At 39.3% G+C, this 25,329-nt stretch overlaps 2 protein-coding genes across 16 annotated transcripts; one reads left to right on the forward strand and one right to left on the reverse strand.

Annotated features, from left to right (window-relative positions):
* Positions 1-582: 582 nt before the first annotated feature.
* Positions 583-5,949, reverse strand: U3-55K (U3 small nuclear riboprotein factor 55K). Of its 4 annotated transcripts, none has more exons than XM_086992780.1 (8): positions 5,807-5,949; positions 4,034-4,231; positions 3,146-3,389; positions 2,716-2,904; positions 2,284-2,528; positions 1,667-1,813; positions 1,149-1,450; positions 583-941 (listed from the first exon to the last, which is right to left on the reverse strand). In XM_086992780.1, exons 2-8 carry the CDS (start codon positions 4,143-4,145, stop codon positions 660-662), a joined length of 1,521 nt encoding a protein of 506 aa, XP_086848906.1. In that variant the 5' UTR covers positions 4,146-4,231; positions 5,807-5,949; the 3' UTR covers positions 583-659. The 4 variants fall into 4 exon arrangements, with proteins under 4 accessions (XP_086848906.1, XP_022668260.1, XP_022668261.1 ...); XM_022812525.2 differs by lacking the exon at positions 5,807-5,949 and adding an exon at positions 5,474-5,617; XM_022812526.2 differs by lacking the exon at positions 5,807-5,949 and having other exon boundaries at positions 2,284-2,489; positions 4,034-4,658.
* Pdk (pyruvate dehydrogenase kinase) lies at positions 4,720-21,622 on the forward strand. 12 transcript variants are annotated; one of them, XR_015330156.1, is made up of 11 exons: positions 4,720-5,086; positions 11,461-11,610; positions 14,834-15,018; positions 15,190-15,445; positions 15,703-15,843; positions 17,187-17,359; positions 17,575-17,723; positions 18,177-18,352; positions 19,060-19,110; positions 19,936-20,638; positions 21,334-21,622. XR_015330156.1 is itself a non-coding variant. In XM_086992783.1 (11 exons), the coding sequence occupies exons 3-11, from the start codon at positions 11,463-11,465 to the stop codon at positions 19,983-19,985; spliced, it is 1,329 nt and encodes a 442-aa protein (XP_086848909.1). In that variant the 5' UTR covers positions 5,989-6,751; positions 7,395-7,934; positions 11,461-11,462; the 3' UTR covers positions 19,986-21,622. The 12 variants fall into 12 exon arrangements, 11 of the variants coding, with proteins under 11 accessions (XP_022668262.1, XP_022668267.1, XP_022668263.1 ...); XM_086992783.1 differs by lacking the exon at positions 4,720-5,086 and adding exons at positions 5,989-6,751; positions 7,395-7,934 and having other exon boundaries at positions 19,936-21,622; XM_086992784.1 differs by lacking the exon at positions 4,720-5,086 and adding exons at positions 5,989-6,751; positions 7,648-7,934 and having other exon boundaries at positions 19,936-21,622.
* Positions 21,623-25,329: the final 3,707 nt, after the last annotated feature.

Genomic DNA, 25,329 nt, shown 5'->3' on the forward strand with positions numbered 1-25,329 from the left:
ACATATGTTATAAATATCCTCTTATATTTCACATTGTATGAGATATTTATACTCAACACATTAAGGAAATGTTTTTTTTTTTTAATTAAGTACACAGCAAACCGTGAGTCTGTGTTGGGCAGGTAGAAACTATGGTTTGAATGAAAATAAAAGTTTTAGTTCGTCCTTACTCTGCTACCGTTAGAAAACTGGTGCATTGACTTTACTGACGTCTCGAAATTCATCGGTTATAAACAAATAAACTATAACTACAAAGGCTAACATTATCGTATGTAAGACACTAAGTTTAAATAATTAGTACTTTTTTTTGCAATTACGCAAATTCGCCAGGTCTATCGTAATTTTAAATCCGTAAATAATTACAATGCACCGTTGATATAAGCTTGCTTTCTAGATACTCAAGACGCTAGTTACTACGCTTCTTACAGTTACGATTAAGTGAGCGTCAACTTCATACACAGTTATCAAGCGTCTGTAGGCACTTCTTTGGAGAATAAAAAATGCCGAAAACGATATACAACTTCCAAATTTTGATAAATTAATCTTTCCTCCATAGAACAATAGAGACATGAAAAAAACATCTCCTGTTTACAGCAACGTTTTTTTTTTATTCATTATTTTCTGCGAATCACTGAAAAACAAACTTGCTTTCTGTACAGCTAAGATATTAATTCTCGTACATCGCTTAAGGCCGCTTTATCCAAAACCGCCTTCTTATCTTGGTTATAATTAGTATCATACTTCAAGGGAAACACCTGAACGGCGTTTTTAGCCTCCTTGATCCTTTGCCACCGACCAAGGGCGTGCTCTTGCGATACTGCTGCAATAAGCAGTCGGGAAGAAGCAGAAAAGACCAATGAGTTTACGAAACCAATGCACTGGATCCGTTGAACTTCTTCCAGGGCTGGCTTGCCTTCAGAGCCGCGTTCACTGTTAACCACCTATCACCGTGAATAGGATTAAAGAATATATCGCCAAATACGTAATCGTATTAGTAGGTAATTAACTCCTGTTAGGATTAACATATATATTCTATAAGCAATGTTGTTAGATAACCACTGCTTGCTATGAAACAGACAAAAGCTCTCTGGCAGAACTATCTTGTTAAATGAGGCCTTTGTCACTCGTGATAATAAGATCTCACTCACCATGAGTAGTGCGATGTATCCGCAACTCGATCCCGCAGCTACAAAATCACTGGATCGTACAGCGCTCAAAGCTGTAATCCATTCGCCAGGGGCTGAAACGGTAACACTTGCAACGGGCTTTTTCTTCATTATTTTCCAGAGATATACTTTCCCATCGTCATGGCCTGATACGAACGTGTCATCATTTACCATTGCACAGCAATCAGCCGATGACTGATTACCTTGGAATACGAGCTGTGACTCTTCCGGAATCTTCCACAAGCGAAGCGTTCCATCCCGTCCGCCCGATGTCAGCGCACGATCTGCACGCAGAACGCACAATAGAAAAAACGTGATTCCAGACCATGATGTAACATTGAATTTATGAAAAAGTATACTCAAACCCCTACGGTGCCATTGGTAAGTTCTTACTTCCGAGCTCACTAAGCTTTTTTAGAAAATAACATAGTAGTTGTATCGTTAATGTCATATCGTACATTGTGAGTATGTACGTTTTGCCGGAAATTCATTTCCGATACCTTTAATGAAGCTATCGACGGATGTAACGGTATCTTCATGGCCAAACAACGTTTCAACGTAAGCCATTTCATCCAGGTTCCACAACTTCACCGTACGGTCTGCAGAACAACTGAAGAGCTGATGCGTTCCGTAACGAAATGCCAAACCTTTTGTTTCACCGACAGCGCAAAATTTATACGGAACAAGAAAATATACGACAAAGTACAGTTAGTTTATAAGTCACTGATATCCAATTTTGGCAGGTTCGACTTGCTTAGATTCGAAATCTGCTTTGTCTAGTTAGCTTTCTAGTTGGCCGTCTTTTTAGCCTGCCCAGCAGTCGTCGCTCTTCTCTGTAACAAGTTAAGCTGGAAACCGGCTAACTGAAGAAACTACAAGGAGATCACAGGAATCGCCTACTTCTAGGGCGAGATAACAAAACAATGCCACCTCATGTTGTTCGAGGTTATTACCAGTTCTAAAGGTACAAATCAACTGTACGGAAATAGAGTCTACCTCGTAATTTGATAAATCATTATTATTCTTTCTTGTCTTGCGTGATAATGCTAATGGAATGCCTAGGGATCATCAAAAAGTGATTCGAGCAACGTAGAAAAACGCGGCACCCCATCTTAACCTGTGATCTTGCCACGATGCTGAGCGGTGCCAAAGGTGTGCATTTTCTCAAGCGAATCAGGATTCCAAATGGTAAGCACGTTCTTCGCACAGCCACTAGCCAGAAACCGTCCATCCGATGAAAGGGCCAGAGCAAGAACGGCGGCATCATGCGCGTTTTTAACCCGTATAGTCCGTCGTCCCTGGCAACTTTCGGTATCGACGCTCCTAGTAAAAGAGGTAAAACCGCCGACATCAAACAGACAACTGTTTCCCGTTAATATACATTATCGTTAAAAGTTTTTAAAGTAAAAAAAATGTGTTTTTACATTCAAATTTACGAACGTATCTGATCGGTTTAATTCACTTTCTATATATATTTGAAATCCAGAGATAACCATAAAGAGATGTCTACAAGGTGAAACACTGATTAAGCACTTTCAATCGTACTCACCACCGGACAAGTGTCCCATCCTTGGAGGCAGAGAACAGGACCTTTTCGTCAGGGCCTATAACAGCTCGTGTAATTGGCAAACGATGCTGATTTTTTAGACGAACTATGGCGTCCTTTTGTACAGTTTGAATTGAACGAGCTAGCGGTTTGAAGAGACGGCCCGCCTGCCCCAACAGATCCCTTTTTAGCCTGTAGTGGCACAGTACATATTATGGTTTACGTGGTAGTCTTAATTTAAAGTGTAAGTCTACTACAACCATATAATAAGGCTTCGTTTGAGGAAATTTATAATTTTAATAATTATTTTTTTACTATCATTTTTTTTTCGTGACTCCATCAGTGCTACGCCTTCAACTAAAATTGATGGTTGAGGATGCATTACGGAGATGCATTTCGTGCAAAATTAATACAGATCCAATTATAAACTGACCTATGTGCAATAAGATTGTGCTTAAGCTCCTCGTCAACGTCATTTTCTGCTTGTTTTCTTCGCTCTTCATCGAGGTACGCCTTAGCTAAACGAAGCTTTTTCTGCTCTGCCGTCTCCTCAACGTCTGCGTCGGAGTCGCTTTTTGTTGAATCGCTTGCATTACCTTCAGCTTCGCCTAACCGCAACGTACTATATGAGTCATCCTCAATCTCATCTTCATCGGAACTGATTTCCAGGTCACGTTCTGCAAGTTGCTAAGTCGATTAGTAAACAAGCTGTATCCATTTGAATTTAGTTTTTTTGTTCAAATGTTTACTTCCTATGAAAAAGCGCTTGAAATTTCTGCGTTCTATAATTTTGCCGTTAGCGGAACTACGGGTAGGCCTATATACTTCGCATAGCATGTTCGTAAATCAAGCCTTCATTCGGCTGTGCAGCGAAATAGGTCTTTAAAGGTTAGAACCTGCCATTTTTCGTGTATATGAATTTAGTCATTTTTCGTATATATAAATTTAGTCAAGTTGAGTTCCTTGAAATTCATCAAAAGTCAACACAGTTTGATCCAATAGTTCTATTCTGATCCTACCTAGCAAACAGCGTCGCTATGTAATGCCGAACAATTCTGTTTAATAATATAGATTTGGAAATTTATTCAGTGCTAAGGAAAATTTAAATCTTTCACTAAACAATATTAACACGAACAAAACATATCCCGTATTAATCAGATTGCTAATAAATTCCTTTTTAAATCGAATAATTCTGTAGAATACTCTTTAAAAATTCAACACAGTTGAAACTATGACAGAAACATCCAGTAAGTCAACCACTATATGGCAATTAACAAATGAAAGCACTCAGAATAAGCTTAATCTTATCTACAACACGTACTTGATTTTTTAACAGGCGGAGGCAAGGCAGCAAATTTTCTGCTTCTGGTACCACTCTTGCCATGTTTATCGTTCCATTTTCGGCCACGATTAGCCTTGATAAAGAACGACATGTTCGAATTTGTATAGTTCAAACAGTTGCCACAAGCTTCGGCATACTCTATCTCACTCGGACCGTATAACAAAGTGATTTACCGACCTACAGTTCAGGAGCACAAAGCACAAACGCACTACCTAGTATGATCTCCAAGGCATGCTGCGCACTGCGATACTCTACACTGGCAACAATTTAACAACAATTTAAGCCACGTGGGATTGTACTCGGTTCAGTTTACTGTGGGTATCTTGTTTTGATGCCTCTTTCCACTTTGTTTGTAAGCACGGCGGAGCGATTTTCCCACAGGTTTTAATTTATGATTTTTCTTGTGCAGCTGCCTTAGCTCTTATTACGTTACAAATGATAGCAACTATAGCTATAACAGTCGTCAAAACACTGAACGAAACCATTTCGCAAAGACCTCTACGTATTCTTTAATCAAAACACTAAAAATGTGATACCACCACGATTCGGCAAGGAGGGCAAAATGGGAGAGGGAAAGGGGTGAGCACTTCTGGTACGGAGCAGACTGTTGTTGGTTTCAAGACTGCGTGGAGTTGACGGCTTTACCTACTGAGTGTCCAGGCTGCCGGGAGTATCTCGGAAGCTGTCACCTAGATCGTTATCTTCGTGCTACTTGGAATATTATATATAGCGTTGCTAAACAAACCGAATGATACAGGTGGTATTTTTCTGCGTTCATCGGAAATGCGAAAAACAGCGCGCGGGTTTTTTAATCTTGCGTCCTTCGAATCATTTTAGCAGGCGGGCGTTGGTAGATGCAGTCAGCCAGCGCAAACTCAACCAAAGACAGAAGGGATTGTCTATCAGTGTCTTTGCCGGATAACCATCAGGTCCTAGCTGCGTTCGTAAGTGCTATAGTTGTTGTAAAAAGGACCCAAAGGCTGTTGTTGCTGCACGGAACATATATGGTCATATGGGTAGCGCAGAATTTAGGTGAATATCAAAATTGTTCTTCCAAAGCTTAGTACTGTCGCTATAACATCTATCTGTGGCAGCCCAGAAGTGATGCTGCGAATTATGACAATAGATTGATCGACTGGGGGTGTTCTCAATTGCCATTATAATAATAACTATCAACAATTAACGATGAAGCATCAGTGTCGTTTCAACTAAGCTACAGCTTAACGACAGCACTGATCGGCGATTGTCGAAATGTTGCAGTAATTACAACGATTCGAACAGTTGAAACACTAAGGCTTGCGCAATTGCGGAGTTAGTGACAGTGGCGACAGGTCAAACTTGCGCTTGCTTTCTGCATATTTTTCCAACCTAATTATTTGTGGTCGTATTTATGACACGAAGTTAGTTTTGCGAACTTACCCAGTTTATTTTTGCCCTTTCCCTGCCACCACTGTCACCAACGGTCAAAAGCGCATTGGATGGCCCATCGCTGATGCTGGCAGTTGCTTTTCGTCGCGTTTCTGACATAAAATCTATGAGACAGCGTTGACACCCCGCCTATGCTGCCGGCGTCATCGCCTGAAGAACAGCTGCAGCCTCCGACCCCTAGAGGAAATTGCTGGCGGGCAAAAGAGAACCGACGTCGCAAACGATCAGCTCAGAGAGTACAGACGGAAGCGCAGTTGTACAAACGTATAGGGCATCTCTGGGAAACAGGTTGGACGATGCCTAGAGGGGACTCTCACTGCTCACCGGAGAACGATGTTTCACCTAAGTTCAACTATCATTACAGCTTAACTGTTAATGCCGTTGCTTCTAATAACATAGCCTAACCGGCAAGTAGTTGCGTGCATATCTGCGCGCAAAACGATGTTCGCGATGTGGATTGGACAAACAAACGCACCGAAACGCTAGAAAACACATGGTTATGACCAAAACAACATACAGTAAGGGAGAAGGCTGGCTATGAAAGGTAGTAGCGAAATATGTCTACTGCGTCGTAAACGTAAATGCTTTGACGTCAGTCGCTCGTTATGGATAAAGTGACCTGTTGTTCGCGAATGATGTCTTGTATCAAATAGTACTGCTTCTTGTACTTTTATTGTGACCCGCGCTGTTAGTGGTCTCCGTAGTAGATAAGCAGTGTACGCGAGATAGGCTAGTGATATTGACAGCAAAGTCATAGTGATGGTAATGAACCAGAGTTATAATAGAAGAAGCCACTACGTTGTGATCACTGGAAGTTAATTAATCTAGTAGAATGAGGATGTACCTGAACGGAAAGATGTAGAAAAGTGATGTTGCTATGTGCACGTATGCGTCCCAACGTTCTCTGGTCGCTGTCCCGAATGTGAGCTATGTTATGAGTTGCGGTTAGTTGGGAGAGGAAAACAAACTGACAAACGGGTGGTCACTTCGACGTACAATAGCGAAAGTGGCCAGCGTTGGGCGCGTTGGCTTCATTCTGTAACCTTACAGACTCAGTTGCCAAACGCGAAATCAAATGGAAAGCGAAGAAGCAGAAGCCGAAGCAAAGGAGACAGCAAATTTTTAGGCGATCACCGTATAGTCATGGGTGTCGCTGCTAACAGCGGCTTAAGAACTGATACCTCGTTCACCTGTCTGATTTACAAGGCGGAAGTTCACAGCCAATCAACCGCAGTTCAGCTAATAGCTGATGTTTCGTTAATATTACGGGTAAAGAAAATGCCAAGCAAACGTTATAATGTTTTAATGCCGTTTGAAATTATCACGTACGATCGAATTTCTGGCTTTTTCTTGTGCATTGGAAAGAATCCATCGGTTTACTTCTGCTCAGTTGTTTAGTGGAATCATTACACGTTGGGTGCTGCATTAAATGAAATTAACCCTATAGTATTGATACGCTCAATGCAACAGATGTACTTCCATTAAAATCAAGTTCCTCATACACGACTGTTTAGACTCATTGTGCGGAGAAAAATATTGGTAGGTAAGCGGCTAATGAGGTGACGGTCTTGACAGCGATAGCAAATGCCATTATAAGGGTGCATCTACTGTAATTGTTGTTTTATTCATCGACAAGTAAGGAGCCGAAGAGGCTGTTAAAAGACCGATTTCCAGACTCAGCGACGCAGCGTAGAGAAAGAGGGGCTTGCATAAGGGGCAAATCGGCACTATAGTCAAGAGAAAATAGACCGAATGTTTCTGTGGGGGACATTGTATTTGAAGCGGTTAAAGTGGCTTTTTCTCTAGGGTAACGATCGTTATACGTGCGTTTTAATGTTTGCCTTCGGTAAACTCTGGATATGCCTTGGAAGTTTGCTAAATATAAATACGTTTAACCTCTCTACTCACTTAGCGATGACGATTAAAACACGACTTAGTCATCCATCAAGATAAACTGAATCGACTACTGGTTATAGTAACAGCCTTCAGTCATTGGATTACAACAACTACAGCGTGGCGCCCAGTCGATTACTTGCAAGCTATCTTGCGTATCACACACCATGAATTTGTATCCGAACCCTCGTATACTGGTCGGTGTTAGTAGTTCTATTATAAAGTACCCATTCTCGTAAATGAGTATCACAGTGTTCTGTTTGGGACTTCAGACGACAATCCTATGTCCCGTTGTGTAAGTGAGCTGTCGACCACGTTTTCAAGGTCACGAAAACTGAGGATAAAACTAATGAGAAAAGGAGAGGCAGGTTACATGAGTGGCCGCATACGTGTATTGTTATCGTTCTGTTTCGTGTTTTTCTCTCTTTGCCAAATAGCTTGTCCGTCTTTTTCATAAGTGGCAAGTAGGCAACAGCAAGCAACGGTCTTGGCAGGCCGGCATCCAGCAAAACAGAAGCTGATAATAGTTTGTCGGAAGCTACGACCCTTGGATACAATGGTAAAGTAATAGAATGTCCCAGGGAAGTGTCTTTGCATAGCAGTAAAGTTGCCCGGTACCTAATTTAATATTGAGATCACGATATGTGTAACCTGGTTGATATAGAACATCGACGCCTGATATATATTATAATAGAAATAATCAAATGTATTTGGAAGTTATAATGTAGCTCTATAGATTTGTAGGCAGACAGCATTCAGCACGTAAAACGCTTTATAAAAGGGCGGAGTTGGGCTGACAAGTTGTGTAGGGATATGCACGTGTGAACATTGCTGTTGAATCCTACCATTGGTATTTAAAGTTGTATGTACGCATTTGGCGCTGATGAGGAAAGATGTTCTTTAAGGTCTTGCCGTTAGAATGTCACGTTGAAGAATGAAGTGTTTATTCTAGAGCTCTCCCTGATGCTTGATGGTAGCAAGCTACAGCCCTAAATTAAGTATGGCTAACAGTTTATACACCTTGGCTAAAAGTAACGGTTGTCACAGCGCCTAACAGTGTTGAACAATCGAGGGATTGTGTTCTATAAGTAGTTAGCTGGCATTTTAGCTGCATCGGAACGAAATAAATCTCAGTCTATATAATAAACTAGTCTATGCCCAAGTAAGTGAGCTTGACTGCTAACATTTTTTAAAGTCAGTACAGTTGCAATTATTCACCTATAGTGGATAATGGAGTTTGATCACACCTTTTTTTCGTTGACCAGAAGTCTAAGTAATTATTGTTGTTTATTTAAGTATCCGCCAAGGATCAAATTTTGTAAAAAAGAAAACGTCAACACTATTATTGTGATTACAGAAACTCACAGTACCGTTTTCATAACCTAAATAAACGGAGCGCAAACGTAGTTCGCGCATTGAAGTCGAACAATTTATTGGCAGAACGATTAACGGTTACTGTTCATTATCTCCGTGAGGTGACATGCCATCGACTAACAGCTGGGCTGCATTACGATGCAACGAATACGTCAGCGATTGTTAATGTCACCGTTTTGTGCTTTAGAAAATGCGCACCCTGGAAGGTTGCGTTATTGCAAAAATTGCCGTTAGTTAGGTCTGATTGAATTAGAATTTTCAAAGTAGGAAGGAAATAGAATCAATAACATCGCGATGAATGTTCAGATCGCATGGCGAAAATTATGAGTAATAATTGGTCTTAATAAAAAAACCGCTTACATGCAGGTTAGAGCGACAGTGACAGCTACACAAAAGCAAGTTCTGTTGAATCCCTATGAGAATTGTTTCTAACCTATTGTCGGAGTGACGTTCATCGGATTCAGGTAGCGCATCGGAGACCCATTTAGATACGAAGAAGTGAACATACCGTCAACAAAAGATGTTAGATTCTAACTTAACAGGCTATACACAGCTCTCAATATTAAGGATACTTGAGTAATTCCTAGTGAAGATTACTGTTTTGTAGGAAAACGGAATAGGCGAGACTTATCAGTTTCATAGAAAGCTACATTCTCTGTATAATCTACGTAGGATGAATTCGTCCTTCCAAGAGCACTGGTGCAGCGTCGTTCCGCTGTCGTGCGCGTATTCTTAATACGTAATGCCAACCAGTAGGTCAGCCGAAGGAGTCCACCTGCAAGCACGGCGTGCATGAGGAACGTCGACGTCCCGTTTGAGCGGTATTGATCTAGAGTTTTGTTGCATTTCTGAGGGATACATCAACTGGTATCAGCGCTTACGCTCTCATCGGTAATGTGTTAACTGCAGTAAAGCAATCCAGTGTCATTTTTTTCATCGCATTTCTTTCACAACAGAGCGTATTTGTCATTATTTATATTGTTTCGATGAGTCGCATATCTCGATAGCTACCATCTTTCGTTTCTCATTGATTGAATATTCATTGTTACCCTTAATGAGTTGAACTGACGTCATACACAAAATTTTTCAAATTCACAGCGTCTTGCAAGAGCAACGAGAAGTTGCACGAAAAATAAAGAGGGTGTTGCAGGCTTATCCGTCAAAATGCGAGATTGATTTACAAGGTTTTTTGAAGAAGTCAAACAACAGCAGACGACACAGTCAACTAACAGAGATGATGTTAGACATAGTTATGAGGTGCTGCTGTGCATTAGGACCACCTGATAACGTTCGTATTGTCATAGATGACTGATCCGATTTTAACAGAAAAAGGAAAAGAGGAACCGTTTAAACTATGGCCGTCCTTGAGGCATCTTACAGAATCCATATTTATTCATTGACACGCTGCTGGATTGTAAAAAAAACCTGTTGCGTCGCTACGTCTGCGTCGGACACTGGCAGCCTAACTACGCCAGTTAGCAAGCACACATCGCTGCCGCATATAGATGATAGTAATTATCTATCACTTTGTCGAGTAGACTGGGCGACTGAGAATAGTACAGAAATCAGCTTCACAGCGTAAACACTTTTTTAACCAGTAATAAGTAGTGTTGCCTTTTTGAAAAAGCTGTGAACTTGACTCAGCATGACATATGTTACAAATATTCGGGTACGTTGAGACGCTTTATCGTTCATTGAATCAAGCATACTCCAGTTCATTGCCCTTGATGTTTAGTAAAAAAAAAACCTTCCCGTGTAAAAAGGAATGTTCTATGGGAGAGGGTGTTTCGGTTTTATTAGTTGTCGATATTGTTTTGCACCAGTGCGTTAAACAAGTATCGTTGGAGATCTCGTTCTCCCGACATATCTCGACGATGAGACTACACTACAAAAATCACCAAATAATACTATATAAATAATACTTATGCGCATAATACTTTTAAGTTCAAACTATTTTTATTTGGGGTAATGCCGAAGAATGCCAGAAATATTTAAAAATTTGAAAATCTGCTATTTCCGAAATTGTCATTCGGTAGCATGTAAATCTAATCTTTTTGGCAGGAAGTCCGCCCGGAAATAGTACACCCAGTTGGGATCAAAAACAGGAATCAACTCCCAGAGCTTGACCAGTTACTAGGTCCTTTTCGGAAACGTCGTGCGCACTATTCATCAGTTCATGCGTTCAGAAAATCTGATAGAAGGTAACGACAACGCCCAATAGAACTCTCGAAGGGGACCAACAGAGTACAAGCCTTATATGTGGAACGGGATTGTGTGGGACCTAATCGTGCTCTAAAATGCCGTCACTTAGTTTTCGACACAATTGGTAGCAGTATGCAGTAACCTGGCATGCTTAAGAGGGTAATCTTTAGACGCCCCTGGCAAAAATACATGTTTATGCTTTAAACTCGAATCATCCGGGTCTTGTAACAAGGCGTTTTTAAGATAAATATATTATAAGGAAGTTCGAAGTTACAGTAGCTTCTACAGTTTTCGTTGTGCGACGAACTTAACTGGGACGTCAGGCGGTAAATGCCAAATGGTGTGTACGGCCCACAGCGGTCATGATCATAATAATTATGTTAATGATACAATTTATGGGTATAAAGAGCTATAGTATCGGTCGCTACTGGTTCTGTGGTTCTGAAATAATAACTGAAGAATGTATGAGGCTAATTTTGTGTTACTTCTATTTTTGATATTTATTCTAGTAATGCGGCCGGCTATCAATGGGCCACTGCGGTGGCTGAGCACTCGTGCACAGATTCCGCCAACGACAACAAAAGAGTTTGTTCGTCACGTCGACCATTACTCGCGGTTTAATCCTTCGCCACTCTCCATTAAACAGTTTCTTGAGTTCGGTATGTTATCAACGAACGTATACGATCATAAAATATGTACGTAGGTACAGTATGCAGGATGTGCCAGCGACCAACTTCTATAATAAAGCCGTATATGCACATTGTTTGCTTTTCAATTTGTAGATAATGATATATATTTTAATATATCAAAAATAGGCGTGAACTTTTTGAGTATATTGAATATATAGAGCCCAAGGAAGCTTTTAAAGACTTTTGGAATTTTCCATTATTTCATATCAAGTGCAATTCTAAGGTAAAAGTTCCATTTATTAGAAACGGACTTTTATGAAAATAAAAACAAAATAACTTCTAGTACAGATTAAAAGATTACGACATCGACTGCCAACTGTAGAGAAGCAAATTAACTCAATCAGTAACAAAAAGAAATGTCAGAGAAGACAACAAGTAAAAGAAGAATTACAAATTATTCATTTAAAATAAAAATAGGATATCGGAATTGTACTAATAACCGTTGATTTTATTGGTCATTCTCTTTATGGCTAGTATATCGAATAGCAAGATGTAGTCCGCAGAGCTTTCATTGGTATTATACCGTGCAGTGTACAAATGTGTAATAGAATACTAGATTATGTATATAAATACAGGGCAGGCCAAAGGTCTCTGTACAATGAGCTTTGTTTTCAAATTCGTTTAACTAGCAGGATATGTGCAATTTATTGCTATGAAAAGCATATTTAATTGTGTAACACAGTAACAGGGGCATCGTCTTCAAACTATCCAAAGACGTTTGGCCCCTCGGTGTATACGTCGATGGCGAAAATCGTGGCTTGCATTACGATGTTCAGCCCATATTTAAACTAAGGCAGCAGCTTTGGGAGCGCCTCAGATTGTCGGAAAGGACGGGCTATCGGGTTGAGTTGCCCGGCCTAAGGAAAATACTATTTTTGGGACCTGCTCTTGCTGGAGAAGCTTAACCTCCTTGCTGGTGGGCCTCTTTGCAGCATACAGATACGAAGCAAGCGGGCATCCGGACTAGTCGTGACTTCGGATACAGATCAGTCTGTATGATTTCAAATCTGAGGAGCAATTGGGACAAAGTTGCTCCAGTACCTTGTTCATTGTAGTGTTAGCAAGAAAACGGCTGCGTAGGAAGTGTCATGGCAAAGGGTACTCGAATTTCTGCCCTTTTGCAACAACACAGTTCATCTACCTAGGCCTGCCTATAACTGCCCTCTCGTAGAGACCGTCCTCATTCGTCTTTACCTTTTGGCAAACTCAACAGCTATGAACACATTCATGAGCTCACATCCATTGCTCGAAATCCCTTGTTCCATAAAACAAACGGACTGTGAAATTGCTGAGGTTTTAAACTACGATACTCCAATCTTCTAGAACTAAACTTAAGTGAAACAACTGTTTCAGTTTATTTTAGTGGATGTGAGGTAAGGGTAACACTTGCAATAGGCGTCTACAACTTCTGCTGCAATGAGATACAATGAAATAATGAATGCAGCCCTGTCTTGAGTTCTTCGAGAGACTTATGAATCGTTGGCACGGCAATCGAAAGCAGTCTGGTCGTTTGGCGATAACGCCAGACCTGATCGCCGTGCTTCAGTTACTTCCTGAATTGAGGAAAGCAATATTCAATGTTGACTTCAATCCCCTTAACCTCCCGATGTAGCTACGTGCCATTATGGATCTTTTCATAACTGTCCAGAAGCCGGCCGAGTGTTGACACAAATGTATGAAAAGCAAAATGCTTTTAATGATGATTGAAAATTCGTCATTCTGGCTCAGCTAGCCCAAAAAAAACTCCGCTATAGTGGGTCGTAATGGCCTAATATATATATATACCTGTGGGTACAAAAGAGTTTGAATCTTTGTTACAAAATGTATGTCGAATGGATCATGGGCAGCAATGAGATAAATTTAGCCGTGTTTCTAATGTGTGTTCTGAAAGGAAGATAATCTCTGATTTTAATTTAAGCATCTCTGCTAGAGCTACTATTTAAAATCTCACCAAAGTCATTTACATTTTGACATATTTTTTAAAATCTTCAATTTAACAGTTGTTTCTTGTGCCAAACAATTGCATTGAGTCACTTTCTGGCAGCTTTGAGCCGTCATGAAACGCAAACAGCATCGTACCACTAATCTGTTGCGATCGCCTACGCGATCATTACTGAAACTCCGTTCTCATGTAATTAACAGTGGCACTGCCGATATGCTTTGTACTTCTTACAAGACTGTTAAAAGTAATCTTAGGATATTTTTGAAAATCACATTTGATTTTGAGCGTAGTCATTTTTTGCATTGATGTTGAGAAAAATTCCAATGATTGATTCGATGAAAACACGCATTGTGTAAAAATAACATAATCAAAAAGTCCCAATTAATTAATAATATACTTGAAGACATATTAACATGGTATTCAGCGAAAAGGATGATTTAAGAAACGATGCAGTATTGTTGTTCGACGGTTATCATCTATTCCGAAATTACTATAGTTATTTGTCTATCGAATCAATTTCACGATACAATAAAACCTAAATTAAAAGTGAGCGATATTCGTATTCTTTTCACACACACTAAACAATTACAATTAGAAAAAATTTCCTATTACTAGAGCATATATTAAATGGGTGATTTTTTGCTCCGATTGGTTTAATCGGCACCTCTCTAATGCGTTATTAATACGGTGTTTAATCTAGCTGAATACAAATGTCACAGTTGGCAAAGGTTCTACATGCTCACAGACAGATCTCTGCGTATAAACAAGGGATAATATTCGAGCGTATTTACGATTCTTCTTTATCATGCAATTCGATCGCCATATCACATTGTATTGTGACCTCCTCTTTCCATGCTAGGTGCGTGCTCATCGCTCGTAGTGTCATTCACTCGCTGCCAAGCTCACAACATAGCAAACGCATGGTCTCTCGTGCAACTGCGTGCTTTTGTTAGGCCAATTCATGGCAGATCAGTAACGCCACTATATCAGCAGTATAGCTAGGTATTATTTTTGGAATTTTAAGGTAACAGCTTATTTGAAAACAGTTCTAGTTTTGATTTACCATATATGCGGGTAATAGCCATTAATTGAAGAATTTGTCTGACGGCTTTAATGTATAAGTGTGCGGCAGGAACTTGTGCAATTAACAGGTAACGTTTGCTTTGAAAATGCTTTCATGTGTCATACGAAGCTTTTTAGATAAAATCTTAAATGGTTAAATCTAACCGAATTTTATGCATCTCTCAACAGGGGAGAGGGCTAACCCCGCCGAGTCATGCTCGTTCCTACGAAAAGAGCTTCCAGTTCGTTTGGCGAATATTATGAAAGAGATTCAGCTCTTACCACGACAATTACTTGAAATGCCTTCAATTAAACTAGTTAACAGCTGGTATCAACGGAGTTTTCTGGAAATGGTTCAATATGACCAGAAAAAAGTAAGATTTTAAAAGACACTTCGTTTTATGCTTGGTAAGCGTTTGACAAACGGCTTATTTTTTTTTTCTCTTTAAATCGACAATAAGTAATATCTAGTAGACAAAAGCGCCTCCTTCGTTTCACTAAATAAATAATTGAGATTACGTACTACGCATATTCTTCGTATTTAGGGTGATTTGCGCGAGTCAGAGCTCACTGATTTTACGGAAATGCTCACTACCATTCGCAACCGGCACTCGAATGTCGTCCAAACTATGGCCGAAGGCGTCCTCGAGCTAAAACGCTCAACTCCCACAGATCTGTCGACAGATTATGCGATCCAATATTTCCTTGATCGCTTCTATATGTCCCGGATATCGATACGAATGTTGATCAATCAGCATACATCACTGTTCGGCGATCTCGACGCGGATGATCGTCCGCCAGGTGATTGTCATCTTCAATAATCTAATTGTGAACAGCATCAAGTAGCGCTATCATGAAGCAGGAAGTTATAACAATACGATTACTCTATAGTATTTTTAAGTTGATGCGTCCATGTTCATAATATATACTTGATATTGAAGACTGGCTAACCGAAGACAAGCTGTCAACGACTGTAGCCAACCAAATGTACTCACGACAGTGATGCTAGATCCAGAGGGGTCTTTCAAACGATTACCTTTCGTTGTTCCCTCATATAGGCAACGGTGGACGTGTAGGTGTTATTGATCCATACTGTGACATCACAGTGGTAACATTGGATGCGTTCGAGAATGCCAAGTTCCTCTGTGACCAGTACTATCTTACGTCACCGAACATGCATCTTGAATGCATTCCACCAGGTATGCTTAGATTTTATTGAAGTAATAGAGATATTAAGATAATTCATATTAAATAAATAATTTATATTGAGGATTAAAGTATTTACAGGAAGTGCACGTGCGTACTCATTTTGGATTCAATTAACTTATTTATACACCTATGGTCCTGTTATTCTCAACCTTGAGCCGATTAATTTTTAAGTGAGAACATAGATTAGTTGTATTTTTGGACCCCATACTTTTAGGGTACGGTTTAGTTTAATCTTTAGTGAGATTTCCCAGAAGTAAACCGCTTCAGTTATGCTGTAATGTGTTTCTAATATCGACCTGTCAGTGGTCGGCGATTACCGCTCAACTGCTGGAAATTTTCAAAACGGCAACGTAAAATTCCTTTTACTTTTTGAAAAGTTGAAACGAATTTTTTAAGGCAGATTTGACTTATAAGTCCATATTCCACAGATAGAAGAAAATATATTTTTTCTTCATTCTGTGGAAGACAGAATCGACTTAGGTCCTTCTATAACATCTTTGCTGTGGCCTAGGTTCGGATCAGTGCATAGATAGGCTTCGTGTCATGGTGGGAGCCACCTGTCTGATGGAATGCCTAATGGTGATACGGGACGTAAAATTCGAAACATGCAGGATACTTATATGAACAGGTCGCCCCGGTGATGACTAATTGAGTTTACATTATAAGTATGCGCAGATATTCGCGCAAATGAAAGGCCGGGCGATGAAAGAGATCTCTTATCGAAGGGCAAAAACGTCCAATAACCCAGGCATGCCGGATAGACTTACGAAAGATTGCGTTACTACGAGGCTAAGTGCCCGTATCTCACGGTTCCTGTGTGCAAAGAGATCTGGAGTGAGGAGCTGGGAGACATTGCAAGCTGAGTGATAGCCAAGGACAAGTTTTTTGACTTCAAACAAACAAGAAATTCCGTTTCGTTGCTTAAGATACCTAAAAAATATTTGAAATACTCTTAATGTACGTTGACTACGCAAATCCTACGATGTCTAAGTCGATGAGAGAAACAGTTTTTCACTAATTATTAATAGATTGATGGTTGATTAATACTACTCAGTATCATAAACGAGCAATTTATATTTGGAAAACATCATACGATAATACTGCAAAACAACAAATGCATAAGTTATTCGGTTAATGCAGTTCTCTCATAACAAGTCGTTATAAGATTTTCCGCACGCTTAGTCACCAAATTTGAACATGCAATGTGTACAGCGGATTTGTCATGTATTTCTGTCTATTTACTTTCAAATAGGACCGACGTTTCATGTGAAGACACACACGTTCAACTAACAAATTTTAATTTTTATTTGGTCATATAATTTCTATTTTCCAGATAAGCGTGTTCGTATCGTTTACGTGCCTTCACACCTCTATCATATCCTGTTTGAGCTTTTCAAGAACGCGATGCGAGCTGTTGTAGAGCGCCATGGACCGGATACTGATTCCGACAAATTTCCGCCATTGCGGATCCTCATCGTAAAAGGCGAAGAAGATATCACTATACGGGTTTGTTTTCGTTTTTGAGCATTTTGCAAGGTGCCGAATTAATAGCCTTAGAGAAGCCTTCGTTTAGGTACGATTCTACAATGTGAAAAAAAATCGTTAACTGCTAATACTTGATGGAAAGATCTAAAAAATTTCGTTTCCTATTCGTCGCGCTCGATTTCTCATGTGTATTGTTGTAACGATTGTCCTTCATATGGCCTACGTGACGGTTTCAGCTAAGTGACATGGGGGGAGGTATACCGCGAAGTGCAAGCGACCTCCTATTTCAGTACATGTACTCGACGGCGCCGGAGCCTTCACCGACGGATTCAGCCCCGCTGGCTGGGTATGGGTACGGCCTTCCATTGTCACGGCTATACGCCAGGTACGAGATATTTTATTTTTTGCCTATTTTTGGCTTGAAATAAAAATACTCATAAATAATGAGTATTTTTATTTCAAGCCATCAAATTGGAGATAAACTGTCTGCTTAGCAATACTGAGGAGCTCTAACGTCCAAAAAGGTTAACAGACGCACTCATTCGAATGACATACTCCAATCGTTATTTGGCCATAAAATTCCTGTAAGGGTAGCAGAGGAAGCAAAACTGCTTATTGAAATTTTGGTAATGCGCGAACACCTTTAAAGATAAAAAAGAAGGTGATGTGAAGTGAAATTGTGCACATTATGGTCGGCGCAAATCAGCGTAGCGCGCTTACATTTGATTACAATCCGAATCAAATAATGTAACCGGGATAGAGGGGGACCCAAGCAATCCTCGAACTGATTGCGGAGCCAGTTACGAGTACTCTAATAATGTGGTTTCACCTTAATTAGGTATCTGCATGGCGATTTGACCGTAACCTCGATTGAAGGCTACGGAACCGATGCGCACGTGTACATCAAAGCAATCTCGAATGAATCACACGAAAAGTTGCCGATTTTCAACAAAACATCTTCGAAGCACTACAATATGGTTATCGGTTCCAACGATTGGTCGAGCCCTGTCAGTGGTAAGCATAAGCTGAATCATTTTACCAGAAATCAATAGAAGGCAATGGTTTTGTGCTACAAGCGGCCCTAAAAGGCTAAATACCAGAGAGGATTACACGCAATACTTCCAAATAACTGCCTTCTGCCAACAATTAACGCACATATACCACCGAAGACAAATAAATCAAATGTATGAACCGATGGAAAAGAATTAGACCTCTAAAAAAAGCAAAAAAAAGCAAGGAATAAAGGAGAAAATATACTGTGTGGCGACATAACTTTTAGAACAGTTTGTGCTAAAAGTTCACAAAATCTTAGCCAAAAAAAATGGGAACTGTATTTGTAGTGTACACGATAAATACTGTTCTCATTTATTTGGTGGAAATCTGGAAATCGACTTCTATCGCATATCGAAGTGCAATGTTGCATTCGTATTTCTATAGGCCGCTAGTTTTTCTTTTTCAAAAGCATACCGTGTTTGACCCTGGTTTTTTAACGGATACTTGCTGGAATGAGCCACCCCACACTTCGCGAGTTTACTTATTGTCCGCAACTTTTGCTAAGGGTTAATGAATTAACGCATATGGTTCTGCACAAAAAGGACGCATCGTATTTTTTAAAAGTAAAATGTAGAAAAAATAAGCTTGCTGGCTTGTACATTACAATTTCTTCTTTATAGACAGTTCCTTCTAACGCTAAGTCTGCTTTGATTTTGACGTTTTTTAAGACGAACTCGTTGTATGGCCCAGCGAGGAGATGGAAAAAAGTAAAAGTAAAGGTAGGATCTTTACGCATATCAGCGTATTACAAAAACGTTTGGCTGCTTGAAACAACACGAGCGGCCACATGGATTATGAAAACTAATAAAAAAAAAGTTCATAGACGAATCAAGAGCAATCATTCGACCTCTAAACTGAGGTAGAAACTTAAATTAATGTCAGCTATGTCATATGATCAGTTCGATATTGTATTAAGTTTCGTCTCAATATACTGTTCCTTTGACAACCTTTGTCTTGACATTACTTTAATGGGTTTGTTACTATCTACTATATGTACATATCTAAAAGCGGTAGGCTTCAGGTGAGCTCCTCTAATAGACTAGTGTACTATTAACGTATACTAAAGAAATGTCCATTGCATCTTTTTGATCTTTGGTCACTTAGTATGCCATGGTACTTCTTAAGCGATAACAACCTAGAGAGTAATGAACATGCAGCAAACTGACTGATTTAAATGAAAACAACTAAGATATATCTGCTTTGTTGCAACCAAATAAGTCTGCTGTCGACTGTATACGAAGGGAATTTAGGGCATCTGTTTTAGTTCTTTGGAAAGCGTACCAGAGAGGTAAACTTCTGGCCAGTGTCTTCGTCCTTAATTACACTGGCAAAAATCAAATTGGGATGGATATTCTAACTACGTGGAATTTGTAGCTTCATTACAAGTTAATAAATAAGCAATTTCCTTCAAATCGTCCTTAGATAATAAAAAATTCGGAAATAGTAAATTTCTTCGTCTTTTCTCCCGAGGCAGCTGATTCTTACACCTATTCCTCCTGCATTGAAATATTGCCACAGTTTGTTTTTGCTTTGATTGCTTGCAGGAGGACCACAGCAGCACGGCTGGCGGGATCGCTACACGAAGCACCTTTAAAGGCATATCAAAGCACTGAAGGAGGGGGAGTATCCGACACGCCAAGGTCCTCTGATTCGACGTAGAAACTTTTAAGGAAATTTTAGTAGCAGTCTATATTGTTTTCCCAACTAATTCGTGAGCACAATGGCAAAAGCGAACTTCAGATAGCAAATAGAGAAATAGTCATCTGCTGCGATATAGAAATCAAGCAACTAGCGGACACCTGTCAAGTAATGGGGTAGACGCTCCCTGGCGTCTACTGAGGTCTAGTGGGGACACGCGTTCGGACAGTAACTGACTGAGGTGAACTAACGAGATGATAAGGCCGCGCAGCGTCAACTTCACAGTGAAAAAATATGGGAGATCTAGTTCTCCTAGAATCTGTTTAAAAGATTGGAAAAAGAAAGGAAACCGACAAAGTCGGGATGCTTTTCAATGTTTTCGGTATTAATTGTCTGAACAGGACTTTTTTTTAGAGAGAGAAGGTGTCTATTGCTCTGGTTATTCGCGTACGTATTGAAAAGATGTACATAATTAGATCCATTTTCTGTTATAGTTTGCAGTGAATAAATGCGGAGAGCTTTGCGTTAAGTTACCAGCGCTGCATCTATATCGTTATGCCCGTAGGTTTCCACGGCCTGAAAAGGAACGGCAGATAAAATTACATATGCGTAAGTTTTTGCAATTGATTTTGTTTGCGATATCAGCTACTCTACGACTATTATTACAATTGCTCAATTTTTTCACTCATGGGCACTGTTCACATCGAGGCAAATGGTTGGTTGCTATATGTATTATTGACATTCTTTGCAATAGGCATATTAATTATTGCTGAATATTGCTGCGACTATGCTCGTTCTGACGAAAGAAGAAACAAGATACTGTATGAAACACCCGTTATTGATAAAGACTCAGATTTATTTATATTAAGAGATGCAACAAAATAGAACCCTAAGAGAACTGATAAAACAAGAGCATATCTCCTGAAAGAAGATTATATATTAGTAGTGTTTTTTTTGGCTCAGCGGTTTAGCCTGTTGTTTCAAGAAAGTTATCTATTATTCACTTACGCATCATGGGCTAACATAATTCCATATGTATCATGTAATCCTTGTAACATCCGTTCGATGCTAAGAATTGGTCGTTTCGTTGGTTTCGCATACTACCTTGCCCCAAGGGGACTGCCTCTTGTTTCCTGAATTCGGTCCGGGTAGCAAATACGAACGCCACTGGAACATATCTTTTATCCCAATTAAGACTGTATAAACATTTATGGTCTTCGGCCGTGGTTTCCAACTTATGTAATGAAAGCTAAAGTCTAAGGTCTATCTAACATGATAACGTTTTTGTCGTATATTTTTATAAGTTGGCGCTGCTTTCAGTTTGGCATCCTTCTCCAGAGGTTACTTATTGATGAGCTAGACGATTAGTCTCTTGAGTTCGCCTGAATAGGTTATATACAGCTAAATCGTGCAATTAGGCGTTTCAAAGTGGAAGCCTTCTGAAAATAACGTATTTCGACCTACAAATGACCTTAGTCTGTATTTAAAGCTGGAAGGATGTGAAAAGCCGTAGAATAAGTTCGGCGCAGCTTACAAATGATCTGTACTAAAACAATATTAATAAATAGTATATTAATGCTACTACAAGTTATATATACTTGAGTATACTTATAACGAATAGGTAGAATAATGGCAATAAGTGTAATAGAAAACAAAGTAACTTCCATTATTTGTCCATATTTATCCATTTATTATATTGTAATAATTAGTAATTGAGCGATAAATAAAAAGTATGCTTTTAACCCGTTCAAGCAAGTACACGAACATATCCAGACAAGATACGAGCATGATACTAATTAATTATGATGAAAGGAAGTTGTATTTGGTGCTCAATGAAATGCGACGTTTTTTAAACTGACGAAATTGAGGAAACGTATCGAATTATGGTACAGGAAAATGCTCAACTCAATCTAAAGTAGTAATTTAGTACCTATTATTAATTATCGATATAATTTTTATTGTTATCACTCGCACTGTTATCACAGTTATTATATGAGCACTGAGTATTTTGCCAAAGCTCCAAGATGAAAACAGAAGTGCAAAGTAAACAAAATGCGGCGAAAAAGAGGCGCCAAAACGGGCGTGCGCAAACACCATTTACCAAAACAAGGAAAAGAACCACCTGAATTAGCGAGTACAACTGCATTCAAAAATCGCTGAGTAAAGGGCCTCACTAGCGAGGTAAAGGCCAGCTATTGACAATGAAACTTCAAGCAAGATTATTTTCTTTAAAATAGAAACGAGGAAGTTGCAAGTGTCAAAATTTCGGTTACTTACCACCATAATGTAGTGGTCCACGCTTTTAATGTGAATTTGTGCATTGACTATATACACAATGATTACGTGTGTGTAATATTAAATGGCTACTTTTTTATGGTACAGAGGATTAAATGTGTGGACTGAAAATAAGTGCTTTCATTAGCTCTAGAATAATTCGAATCGTTCAATTTTTCATGAGCCAAATGTGCTTTCCAAAAAAAAACAAGTATTCTCTTCAGTCAGATTCGACCTGTTACGAAGATTCTATGATTCACTTTGATAACATATTTCGTGTATTTATTACTATTTATGCTTATATATGACTTCATTTAATAGCCAGTTTACTAGATAAAGTCGCGGGGTTCCTGCTGTGCCTTTTCTGTTCTAATAAATGATTTCAAGTTTACTACGGCACCGCCGTCGAGTTCCAGCATGAAACAAACCATGTATGTGTCTACGTCTGGTTTCGAATTTAGATTACGTCGCCTGTAAGTAAGTTAACTTTACCTGTAAGTAAGTTTACTTTAGTAGACTGTAGAAGCGCCTAATGACGTCTGCTGTTGTTCTAGCGTAAATTATATATTAGTGTTTATGCCGTTGTAGTTTTTGTATCGCAGTTATCCGGTCGCTCAAAAAGAACGAAGAGCATGAACGAATTCCTTAGAAAAATTCAACCGTTCGAGTGTCTTACTTCGGTCATTGCGCAGTGGCGTAATGACTACGAATTCAATTATATTCAGTCTAACGTTCCGTTCAATGTAAATTCTAAATTTGTTAGAGTAATATTGCCACAGCATCCCATACCCTGTTGAAATGATCCACAGAAAATCAAATCACAGCACTATATGATATTTTAGGCCAACAAACATCCACAGACGAGCAGAGATCATTTGTAATATACTTTAACATGGTCTGTATGTTTAGCCCCGTAACCGTCTTACTGGACTTCGCATATCTGATGTTGCACACTCTAGGCTAAAAAATAGTCTAGATGACCCCGCTGTGGTTACCTTACTATGCCTGTGCCGTTCGTAGTGTTTCAACAACTCTATCTTTCTGCAGCCACTGCGCTGGTCCGATTCAATGTAGATAAACTCAGTCTGTGTGGCATTTGAAGTAACGTGAAGTATAAGCTCGCTTGCAAACCTAAATCTTAGCAGTTATTCGGTTGCCTGGAAATAATCGAAAGTGGCCAATGTTGCGCATAGTACTTGGAGCAGTATGAACAGAGTATACAGTTTTCGGGTGCGCTTCCTTGTAGTGATAAAGCTATGTAAGTGTCAACATATTTGGACTGAGTAACTGAAAATTTTCACGTTACTCAGAAGTACCTTCGAAACTTACCAGAGATCATAGTGTAATGCCGTATTTCCAGCAAAGGATTCATTGAACCATTCGATTTTGAGAGTACAATGACGGGTGCCAACCGCTTCGATTCATTGCAAAAACCACATACCCGCAAGAACTGTAGTAAAGCTAGCGAATCTTATTTCCAACGGAACTGAGTACGTGCATGTTATCATCGTGAGTTAGTCCTATGGAATACCCTGTCGGTTTATCAGACTTGGCGGCAATGGACTTTTTTTTTCATGGAAATGCCTAAAAGGTAAGGTCTACGCCGTCGATACTAGAAGGTTTAAAAGCAGCAATCTATTAAAACCAACTATACATTATTTCAGGGCGCCCTGTATAAGGCGCCTTTGGACACCAACTGTATGACAGATTGGCTAATATGTAAGAGACCGTTACTAACGAGATGCATGGTAATATTTCCGTTAAATGTACCGCTTGTAATGTGTGCGATTATAAAACGATTAGATCGATCATTCTTGTTCCGTTACTACAAGCTTTGGGCGAGTCCAAGTTTCCTATTAAAATTGGTGAGCCTTTTTTCATAAGTTATAAGCTGGATCCGCCAAAACCGTCAAGGAGTTCCAGGTGAAACGCACCGCGTTACTTGATTTATGAAATATTCTTCTTTTAAATTTCTCGAAATCCATATAATTCAAGCATTTTTTCATGACACAAACTGTTACACTGACAGAAATGAATATACTTTTCTTGCGATAAAATGAGGTCTATAGATTTTCCATAACGTTTTCTTGCACTAAAATCCGTTATTTGCATTTTTTGAAATTTAGCTCCAGTCCTAAAAAGATGAAGGGCTTTGCGTCGGTCGCTTTCGGTCGAGTATTTTGATTGCATCTGAATGTATCCATAGAGCTGTTTAGAATTAGTATTACTAGATTATTTGGCTAAGAGTTATTAACAGAAGTAGCGTGAATATCCCTCGGGACACGTACGTACGTATATATATAACGTAGGGATATATAACGAGATACCCGTGAAGGTTTATTCTCACTGCGAGAAGCGTTCAGCTGACAGTTTTTGGTTATATTATGAAGCGATTAGATAATCGCTGCTACGGTAAAGAGCAACAGTTCTTTACCACAGATTTAGAGTTCATGAGCTTTTTCCATGCTACATATTATACCCTTCTTGACAAAACCGGGAAATCTTGAATTTGGAACGTAATATTCGACTTCTATTTATTTTGATGATAACTCACATCAATAGCTACTTCTTTTAGACAATCGCAGAGATCTATCTGTCTTGTCACAATTATTTTTCATGCTTAACAAACACATTTGGACGTCCCTTATTTGTTTTTATTTATACTTATACATGTTTCAATAAAGTTGACCAATTTTTTCATGATGTCTATAATCTATTAGCCTTGTTCAGACTTCAAAGTATGTGTTATGGCTAGTCACCAAATCTTTTCTGATTCGTTTTAGAATAATTTGCTATTTGTCGGCTTGTGCATATCCTCCAGCTTATGTGTTTTCTTCCACGCCCAATGACTTTGCTTTTATTTTAACCTTGGATATATCTCAACCCACGCTTCAGATATTTCCGTTTACGTTTGCTCATTTGAAGCCGTGTTTGTCAATGTGTCGTTTGGCTTAAATATCGAAGACGTTTTACCCTCTCGGTGTGTTTCATAAAACTTCAATGAAGGTGATAGCTCCATGCTTCTT

Source organism: Varroa destructor, unplaced genomic scaffold (assembly GCF_002443255.2).
Source record: "Varroa destructor unplaced genomic scaffold, Vdes_3.0 BEIS01000006.1, whole genome shotgun sequence".
NCBI classification, from domain to species: domain Eukaryota; kingdom Metazoa; phylum Arthropoda; class Arachnida; order Mesostigmata; family Varroidae; genus Varroa; species Varroa destructor.